Source organism: Musa acuminata, chromosome BXJ2-1, assembly GCF_036884655.1.
Source record: "Musa acuminata AAA Group cultivar baxijiao chromosome BXJ2-1, Cavendish_Baxijiao_AAA, whole genome shotgun sequence".
Classification (NCBI taxonomy): Eukaryota; Viridiplantae; Streptophyta; class Magnoliopsida; order Zingiberales; family Musaceae; genus Musa; species Musa acuminata.
The window spans coordinates 3524273-3535000 of record NC_088338.1 but is presented as its reverse complement, the minus strand read 5'-3'; the positions used below and the strand labels follow the sequence as shown (position 1 = coordinate 3535000).

The window sequence follows — 10728 nt, the reverse complement described above, 5'->3', positions numbered from 1 at the left end:
ATTAGTGAAAGTAATAGAAGAGTGATTTCAGTTTGTATGTATGTAAGGTAACTTCCTATTAGTAGGCCTGTAAATCTTGAATGTGATAGAAGAGTGCTTTCAGTTATTCTTTGACCCAGTTACATCTATCCATACATAAAGGTGGCAGGATGAGAAGCATTTCGAAGATATGGCCAATCAATTTCTTGTTACATAAGATGGGAGTAAGAGGATAAGAGAAGGAATGATGGAGAAGAGTTCATCAACTTTGACCAGTGGAACAAATGTAATTAGAGAATAATCAATCAGGGGAACAAATTAGAGCAACAGAAGGAGACACGTTTTCTAAGTTAGCTGGAAATGTTAGGCAGCATATTCAATTTTGTTAAAATAGCAAACTCCTAGGTGTATAGGCAGATAATTTGGAAAAAAGACATTAAAACAGCAAACTCCTAGGTGTATAGACAGTCACTCTGGAAAAAAGACATTAAAAATAAGTGTTGAATTACAGATCACATTTTGCTATATATAAGATGTATACAAGCCTGTTCGATAGGGTTCTAAGAAAAAATTATAATATGCATTCCTCATATGATTTTGCTACATTGATAATGTAAAATGAATCTTTTATCTCCCTTTGTCTGTGTGGTCATAATTCTGATTACAATCTCAGTACTTACTAGGTTTTCATTACTGTAGTAAAGTAACGAAAGTAAAAGCAAAAGTAGAAGTACTGACTGTAACAATTAAGATAATGATGCCATGCATTGTGGCTCAAAAACATGCATAACAAAAAGGTTTAAAGAACCAACATTTTGTGCCAGTATCTGTTTATTTTGCAATCATGTTGAACTACTCTTATTTCATGTAACTCATCAAACATGCGATTTTTCCGAAAAAGGGTGTCACTGTCTTGCTCAAAATGATAAATATCCTCATCCTGCCACTCTTTAGTAACAACCATTTGTAACAATAAAAACATTACCTAAGAGAAAACGTGTTACTTGGCATCCACCTAAGCACCGTCAAAACCCTCAAGCAGTTGGCTGGCCTGAAACAACTGCAGAATGCTAAGTATCCAGGTGGTCCTGTGGTGAGACTAACTTATCTGTTCAGGCATGTAGCACTGGCTTGTGGCAACATCTAGGTAGACACAAGGGAAAGAGCAAGATGCAATAATGTCTACTGTGTAGGTAAATTATGTTATAGTGTGGAATGCCAAATATTTTTGCATTTCTTCTGTAGGACACATAAATTATGAGGAGAATATTTGACCTTTATACTTATGCTCATCCTTTACGTGTTTTCAGTTTTTTTCTAAACCTATAGCAATTAGTATAGAATAGGCTAATAAAAGAAGGGAATAAACATAATTCTATTCTTCATATGTGATACACAAAAGATTATTTCCATAAAGATGGTACTGGATGCAAATAAAGGAACTTATTTATTGATGACGGAGACCATATGAACTTGCATTTTCATACATATATGACCATTATTTATGTAATTTAACATTTTGTTCGAGAATAGGACTGAAGTTTGATTTCTATTTTCACATCTATTTATAGTTTATTGAGTTGTGTTTTTTGCACAGGTATTGCCATCTTTGAGAGAGAAGCATGATGAATTTATGTTGAGGGAACTAGTCAAAAGATGGTTAAATCATAAAGTTATGGTCAGGTGGCTTTCACGTTTTTTTCATTACCTTGATCGATACTTCATTGCACGAAGGTCGCTTCCTCCGCTGAATGAAGTTGGGCTTACTTGCTTCCGTAACCTGGTACAATCACATACTTCTTTTTCCATGGTGCATCATGTAACTTGCAGTTACACATTCTCTGTGATTCAAACATTTTGCGTGCAGCTTATTTTACTTCAGTTCCTTAGGAAATGCTCTCTTTGTTGTAGGTTTACCAGGAGATTAAAGGCAAGGTTAAAGATGCTGTCATCTCTTTGGTAAGCTGAAAATCTTTTGTTTCAAGTATTAGTTAGATTCAGTTCTATCTGGCTAGGTTTGACTATAGTTGGTCTTGCGAGCAGATCGAGCAAGAGCGTGAGGGGGAACAAATTGATAGGGCTTTGTTGAAGAATGTCTTGGACATTTTCGTTGAGATTGGATTGGGTAACATGGATTGTTATGAAAATGACTTTGAAGCATATTTCCTTAAAGATACAGCAGCCTATTATTCTAGGAAAGCTTCCATTTGGATTCTAGAGGATTCATGCCCAGATTACATGTTAAAGGTATTTCCTATACAAATATAAATTAAATATTCAGTTTTCTCATTGTTGTGAGTGTTTGATGTTTTATCTGGCTTTGGTTAGGTCGAGGAGTGCTTAAAACGGGAGAAGGATAGGGTTGCTCATTACTTGCATTCTAGCAGTGAACAGAAATTGTTAGAGGTAAATTGTGCTTTGTCATGAATTCCCTTGATTGCTGAAATGGTTAGTGTCCTAAATGTGTGTTTAAAGATATAATATTTTAATATTTTAAAAAGCCTAATATATTGTGGCGTTGATAAAATCCTTATACATTGTAGAATTTATACACCAAGCAAGACAACATGGGTGTGTGGGTGAATCATGAATATTTTATCTAGAAACTTTTATTTAGTCGTTAAATATTCCTTGTCATTTTTTCATTTATTTGTAGAAAGTGCAACACGAGTTGCTATTTATATATGCGAGCCAACTTCTGGAAAAGGAACATTCCGGATGCCATGCCTTACTTCGAGATGACAAGGTGCATTGATCTCTTTGATGTTGATGAATTAGATTCATTCTGAGAAATTTAAAAAGATTTACTGACCACACATCTAATTAACATTTAGGTGGATGACCTCTCGCGTATGTATAGGCTTTTTTGCAAAATACCTCATGGCCTGGATCCTGTTTCTCAAATATTTAAGCTGGTCAGTCTCTGATATTTGATGTTCTTACTTTATGGAATTTTAAACAAAAAGTTTAAGATGAACCATGTGATCTCTAAATAATCACTTTGGTGCAGCATGTGACCGCAGAAGGTACAGCCTTAGTCAAACAAGCAGAAGATGCTGCTAGTAACAAGAAGGTGGGTGTCTGTTGTCTTCTTTTGTTCCTCTTGTTCACTCATAAGCAGACTCTTTGGCTTCATTAAGGTACTAAGTTTAACAATTTGGCTGTGAATCATGACGTTCGAACCACAGTATAATGTGGTATCATAAGATTCATTTGAGAAGATGAAATAGATCCTATGGTTCATAAAATATTGAACATAATCTTAACCAATGATGAGCATCAAAATCCATTAATTCTTACTCAAGGTACTGTGCCCTTAATACCTCTTCAATTGCTAGCATTTCAGTGATTTCAAAGAACATGATGCAACAAGGGTATGATTCAACATTAGTAGCACAGAAGGTGACTTTAGTTACGTGTTTATAAGATAGCCTCCATTCTGCAGCTAGGTCTCAGCGCAGTTCAATGGTTACATGGATCCATCTGTGTCATTGAACTTTGTTGAGGAAGTACCACTGGTTAACTAAGAGCCAACAAATTCCATATTATTGTACCTAATAAGTCTTCGTGAATCTTCCTCTTCTTCTAACTCTCCTAGGACAACTAATTTGAATTGACTTACCATGCTAGGCTACTTTTGATTGTTCAGAATATTAATATTTTTTTCCTCTATTTTTGATAACCACATACCTTGACCTTCGTATTCATGTCCATGATGCTAATTCCTTTTTTGGATATGCTATATCCTAACTATCTAAACATTTTGATTTACAAAATATTGAATCTTTCATGTTCCTTACACCCCTTGATGTGTGGTCATATACGATGTCTATAAAAAATGAATTATGTATTAGCATTTGCAAACCTAGTGTGTAGTCCTCTAAGCAAGAGCCTAGGAGTCTTGAGGCTATTTACCACTAAACCTCCAACAAAGGCTTTGACTGACCATTGGTAACACAAAATGTACTGGAGAGTGAACTAAAAACAAGAAGTGGAAACAAGGACTTAAAATCTCAGTTTTAGGGATTCGTATGATATGGTATATCAACCTACATTGTCTGATATCATATGAAAAGATAATAAAATAAAATTAATACTAATTGCTACTGACCTATATTGTATAGTACCTATCCTTGGTGGGATTGGTAAATAATTGTCAGTATGTTCCAGCAGACCCCAAATAGTTGGTAAATATTTGTCAGACTTTTTATAGATCTCAACAACGATAAGGGATTCATGTAGCCGACCCCAAATAGTTGGGACTTACGGTTTTGTTGTCGTTGTTGTGTATGTTCTAGCATATCGATATTTGAAACCTTGAGTGGAACAACAAAAGGTACAACTCAATAAATTGCTAAATGTATGGGAAAAGTTTACAAACTTTTTCAACTATTAGTAAAAGGTTGTGAGATGCACTAATAGAAGAGATAGTGGGAACTTTTAGAGTTTATCTATCCTTTAAAGTCAGTGTGGATGGTGCTAGTGTAAGGTAGTTCCTCTAGGACACAAGTGACCAAAGTTAAGGTTATGGAAATAGCTTGTTTGCTTGTAGAAGTGTGTATGTTAACTTTCTCCATACCCCTATTGGTAGGTGCTTTGTGTGCATGGCTACCCTCGACCAATTTTGAGGTGGCCTTTCCAGTTGGCAATGCATCCTATGGCATAAGATTTCAAGACTTTCTAGGAATGATTTAATGTGTGCAAGGTTCAAGTTATTACAGAGCCTTTATTTCAGTAATTTTGTTGCAATAATTGAGTCATTTAGAATTATTCATTATCATTGTTGTTACTCTTAATGTCGGTCGTCAATCCGAATTACAAAGGCAACTCACCTGGTCGCATCCTAAATCTTGATGCAAAATAGGAACTATCTGTAACAAGCACCTTGAGGGGGGAGAGAGAAAGAGAGAGAGAGTCGATGATGAAGATTCTTGAAGCTGAATTGGATCCCCATGTGTCCACTTGCAAGAGAAGACCAACGTTGGGTGTGTTTCCGATGTGATCCCTCATATGCCATAGTTGGTTTGATAAACTTCTCGAGCTAGAGTGTAGGGGAACTGAGAGAGAGAAAAGAACCTGGACTTTTGTTGGAGGGTTTTCTATTTATAGTCTGGTATCCCTAACCACCATTGGTTAAGAGAAATATGCCTTGAATTTTTCTTGGTTCAGCGAACATTTTTTTATTTCGATTGATGCTGACATGACAGATTTGTGCAACAAACTTTGATGTCTTCCGCCACATCATCATTGTCCATTTGTCAAGTCTCTTTGGGATGTAGAATTTTGTTCTTATCAATTGTAATATGCAAAAGAAGTACTTAAATATGCTAGAATGTCCTTGTCATCCAAGTTCTTTTGTAGAGTAAGGTTTAAATTCTCAGTTCATTGTTACCGATCTGCGGCTGGATTGGTACAGTATTGGTATGGAGTCATTCCAAGTTTCCAACACTTGCTACGTGCTGGTACTGTTCTATCAGGGAGAAAGAGGGAGAGAAGGGATGAGGAGGTGGAGGCGACGATGATGAGAGGAGACAGATGGCAAGGCGCTGATGATGGTGGTGAAGGTTGTAATTAAAGCATAGGAGAGAGGAAACCAACTTACCATAGCTGGTGATCTCTTGTTGGCTGATAAATACCAACCATACTGGGTGATATGCTTTATTCTTAGAACCTTGTCATGTAATGCTACGGTGGGCTGATTCTTCTTCAGGATCATTAATTTCTAATCTAATTGTAGCCTATGTTCCTGCACTCTATAAAATATACTTTTTGTTGTATTAGGATCATATAGGTTAACCTTAAAAGTTATTTATTTATTAGGATAATTAATAGGAAAACATAGAGAGAAGAAGAATGATTTGATATGGTTTTTCTTGATTTAGAAAAACCCTATGCAGGTCTCTAGAGTTTTATTATGGTATGTAATAGAAAAAAATGTATCAAGTAATTATATTTATGTAGATATATATGGTAACTATTATCGGTGTTAAAACTATAGAGAGTTTATACAATGAGTTTCTTATTACTATGAGATGACATTAAATATCAATTTTGGTTCTTACTTTCTAAGATTGAAATTGGACAAACTAAATAATTAACATGATATACATGCATAAATAATGTTGTTCACTGATGATATTTTGACTGATGTGAGTTCAAATGAAATTAATCTTAAACTTGAGTTTGGAAGACAACCCCTAGAAAGTAGAGATTTCAAATTAAGTAGGACTAAAATTTTATTTATATATAACAATTTCAGTAATATTAAGGAATAACTGAAGATGTAGTAATATTGGATGGATAAAATGTTCCCATAAATAAAAGTTCTATGTCTTGGATCTATTATTCAACATGATGGTAAGATTGATGACAATATTATCCATAGAATAAAAGCCCCCACCGTTAAAGTGAAGAGGGGTGATGAGGGTTTTGCATAGCTATTGTGTACCCTTTAGATTCTAAAGGAAAACTTTACAAGTAACTGTGAGCAGCAATGTTCTGTGAAGTGAGTGTGTGTTGTTAAAAAGCAATATATACAAAGAGTTTGTGTCCTTGAGATGAAAAAACATGAGGTGAACTGTGGAGTTATGGGAAAAGATTAAAAAGAAATTTCTTTAATTGTGGACAACTAGATGTGCCTCTAATAGAGAATAAAATAAGGGACCAGAAAATATCATAGTTTAATGAGGTAAGAAGAAAACTTACTTGAAACCATAAATAAATGTTTGAATGTTCTTGATCTAATTAAGAATATTATACTTAATGCAAATCTCAGTGGCCGAAAATATCCATGTTGTTGAATATTGTTGTTGTCATTGCCTTAGGATCATAGGAATACTTCAATTTATGTGTGGCAAAACTAATTATGTTAACTTTACAATGATTATATTGTTGTCAACCTCTATGCTCATTGTTGTTTGATCTGACAGTTATAACATTTGGTTTGTTATATCCTTTAGTATGTTTTTTTAAATTTATGTTCTTATTATATCAGCCAATCCTCGTTATATCTGTTTATTTGGATGCACACTATATTGATTTTGCTGTCACTATAAAATATGCAGGCAGAGAAAAGGGATGTAGTTGGCCTGCAAGAACAGGTAGACTGTGGGCATCTTGATATGTACTCCATTCTTCTCTAGTTGTTGGATTGTTTTCTGAGAATCATATTTTAACAACCCTTGAATTTCCAGGTTTTTGTTAGAAAAGTTATTGAGCTGCATGACAAGTACTTGGCATACGTGAATGACTGCTTCCTGAATCATTCCCTTTTTCATAAGGTTCGTCGTGTGTCACTGGTAAATTTATATTCTTGTTTTTTGACTAAATCGTGTCTGTCACTTTTAGGCTCTCAAAGAGGCTTTTGAAGTTTTCTGCAACAAGGGTGTTGCAGGCAGTTCAAGTGCTGAGTTGTTGGCCACCTTTTGTGATAATATCCTTAAGAAGGGTGGAAGCGAGAAACTCAGTGATGAAGCAATCGAGGAGACATTGGAGAAGGTAAATACCTTGCTTTGTGTCCATGCTGCTTCCTGTAATTCTCTTTGCCACTTTCTCTATCTCATGTTGCCCCTTCCTTTTCTCCTGTTAAACTTTGGGATGCTATTAAATATAATAAGTCTACAAATCAAAACGTTCTATATGTGCATCATGCAGGTTGTAAAGTTGCTTGCTTATATCAGTGACAAAGATCTCTTTGCCGAGTTCTATAGGTGTCTGACTACCTCATGCTGAGATATATAATCTTTTTGCATTAATATTACCAGTATGTACACTGATTCTGATATCAATTTGCAGAAAGAAGCTTGCTAGGAGGTTACTTTTCGACAAAAGTGCTAATGATGATCATGAGAGAAGTATTTTGACAAAGTTAAAACAACAATGTGGAGGGCAGTTTACCTCAAAGATGGAGGGCATGGTCTGTACCAGCAATTTAATGTGTTGTTTATATTTGAATTAGTGAATTGATGTCTTGGGTTTGTTTTTCAGGTGACTGATCTAACCCTTGCTAGAGAAAACCAAGCTAATTTTGAGGACTATCTCAACAACAACCCTCATGCAAATCCAGGAATGGATCTAACTGTTACTGTTTTGACGACTGGGTTCTGGCCAAGTTACAGAACGTCTGATCTCAACCTTTCTGCTGAGATGGTTAGGCGAATCACTTCCCTTTTTTTTATCATTTAGATTTTAATTTTCACTGACAGTCTTAATATGAATAGTTGACATTTAATCTTTTCCAGGCTAAAAATTCCAGTTGGTCTATGCTAACTTAAGGATATTGGAAACTCTTATAATGAAGATACTCATATTGTGGGTTATACATGGACATGGTCTTCACTGAATAAGTGCATATTAGTTACAGTTGGCCTAACTTAAACTGTTTTTTCCTCGTATTATAGTCTCCTATCTTTTTTATATGTTAAAGATACCAGTTATTAATTTGGTACTTGCTACAATCATCCCTTGTTGTGTAAAGAAGTTCCACTAGTTTCCTAACATCCATTTTTCAAAAGCAAGGATTGTAAGGATTATTTTATTAGGAAAGCTGTTTCAACTATACTGATCATAATCATTTAGCTTGCACAAATCTTATTTTTAAGCCAAAACAAATAAAGAGCTAGCTGCCAACATATTTATGAGCCCTACCCTAGTCCCAATGCATCTTGATTAGTAGAAAGTAGAAACACTATCACCACATGACCTACCACTGGCTATTTGTGCCTTATTCGTTTGCTGTAATGTTGGCAGGCATCATTCTCTACCAACATGTTCTTTTGTCTTTCTGACTTTTTCATGTATATTTGATATTGGTTGTTGACCATCAAGAAGCTTCTATGACAAAGAATGTTATAGAGAGATTTGTTTTTTTTTTAAATCCAAGCCCTCATCTTTTCTACTCTGTATTTTTTATTGTTGAACCAAAACCAAACCTTCTAGGTCAGTCTTTTTCCAACGACTGTCAGCTTTAGGAAACTTACATTGAAGAATGGATAGACTGCTATATGCAACAGAGATAGATTCGAGTGGTTACCATGTGAATAATAACTATTTAAACTTTAAAGATGGTTATATAATTGATAGAAAGGAAAACTTTAGGTATTTGATATGCATAGGAATTGAGGTATTACCATAATTGTTGTTTAATAACTAAGCAATTGTTAACTCTGAATGCTGCTTTCAGGTTAAATGTGTAGAAGTTTTCAGAGAGTTTTATCAGACAAAAACCAAACATAGAAAGCTTACATGGATATATTCTTTGGGGACATGTAACATCACTGGGAAGTTTGAGTCAAAAACCATTGAGCTTATTGTGACAACTTATCAGGTAGCTGCTGATCTCCTTTATTTATTCATGTAAATTTGGCATGGATGCCAATGCTAACTGCAAGCATTTTTTTGATTTGTGTATAGGCTGCAGCCCTTCTGCTATTTAATGCCTCAGATAGATTGAGTTACTCAGAGATCATGACTCAGCTTAATTTGACCGATGATGACGTAATCAGATTGCTTCACTCCCTCTCTTGTGCCAAGTATAAGATTCTTAACAAAGAGCCAAATACAAAATCCATTTCTTCAAGTGACATCTTTGAGTTTAACTCCAAATTCACTGACAAAATGAGAAGGATCAAGGTCATCATAACCTTCCTTGTGAAAGCAGAGAAAATCTTCCTTTGTTTTGCTACTTAATATGTTGCTTCCATTTTAGCTGCATATTTCTGAAAGTTCAATGGCTTGTGTTAAACTGCAGATACCTCTTCCCCCGGTGGATGAGAAGAAGAAAGTAATTGAAGATGTTGACAAAGACAGAAGATATGCTATCGATGCCTCCATTGTACGTATTATGAAGAGTCGTAAAGTTTTGGGTCATCAACAGTTGGTTTTGGAATGTGTCGAACAACTTGGTCGTATGTTCAAGGTATGCTGGTGTCTTCTTCATTTCGGTAAACCATGGCTGAAAATATAAATATTATCTAAATTAGAGAGGTCTAACATCATTCAATTTTGATATTACTTTATGCTTGTACCATATTATAATCCTTTATTCTCTTACCACGGAGGTAATATGTTGAGCTGACTCATCTGACTAACTAACTAATTGGTGGCTATGCTCCAGTAGTGTATTGTTGTTGTGAAATAGTCTACTGTTAATCCATGCATTTTAACTCATTATAGGTGATTGATTAATTAAAAGTACTGTTTTCTTTTAAATGGTTCTCATTAACTTTTATCATTTGTTGTTTGCAGCCTGACTTCAAAGCAATTAAGAAGAGAATAGAAGATCTGATCACCAGAGACTATTTAGAGCGAGACAAGGACAACCCAAATCTTTTCAGATACTTGGCCTGATTCACCTGATCTCCAGAGGAAACGCCCATGCCCTTCACCTTTTCTTTCATGATTAAGACCATGGATGATACAGCTGTGTCAGCCTGTTGGTGAAATCTGTTGCTGTGTTCGCCTGACGTTGATGGCCGGTTTTTGAGACTCGGGGAGGGGCATCTTCCTTGTACATTCATCTTGAAACAAGGTGTAAGTACATCATCAATTTCTGCACCAAAGAGAAGTACTTTGTAGCACAAAATTCTCTAGTGTTATGTTGCTCATGACATTGGATATTTCATCGTGTGATTTCTGACCTTGGCTTACAATAATTTTATTCTCTTCTTTTGCTTCTAATATCGCATTAATTTGTTCTGGTATCATATGGTATGTGACTCCCAAAATGTTGTGTAAATGCCAAGCAAATAA

At 35.2% G+C, this 10728-nt stretch overlaps 1 protein-coding gene across 1 annotated transcript in view; it reads left to right on the top strand.

Moving 5' to 3' along the window:
- The window catches only part of LOC103985533 (cullin-1), a 12471-nt gene extending 1815 nt beyond the window's left edge, over positions 1-10656 (top strand). Inside the window, exons 3-19 of the mRNA XM_009403261.3 lie at positions 1577-1762; positions 1891-1938; positions 2023-2226; positions 2308-2385; positions 2636-2725; positions 2814-2894; positions 2990-3052; positions 7044-7079; positions 7173-7259; positions 7327-7476; positions 7633-7688; positions 7774-7894; positions 7966-8127; positions 9161-9304; positions 9391-9609; positions 9728-9895; positions 10225-10656. Coding sequence (XP_009401536.2) covers positions 1577-1762; positions 1891-1938; positions 2023-2226; positions 2308-2385; positions 2636-2725; positions 2814-2894; positions 2990-3052; positions 7044-7079; positions 7173-7259; positions 7327-7476; positions 7633-7688; positions 7774-7894; positions 7966-8127; positions 9161-9304; positions 9391-9609; positions 9728-9895; positions 10225-10326 — 1995 coding nt within the window. The 3' untranslated portion in view covers positions 10327-10656. The remainder of the gene's footprint in view (positions 1-1576; positions 1763-1890; positions 1939-2022; positions 2227-2307; positions 2386-2635; positions 2726-2813; positions 2895-2989; positions 3053-7043; positions 7080-7172; positions 7260-7326; positions 7477-7632; positions 7689-7773; positions 7895-7965; positions 8128-9160; positions 9305-9390; positions 9610-9727; positions 9896-10224) is intronic.
- The last annotated feature ends 72 nt before the right edge of the window (positions 10657-10728 follow it).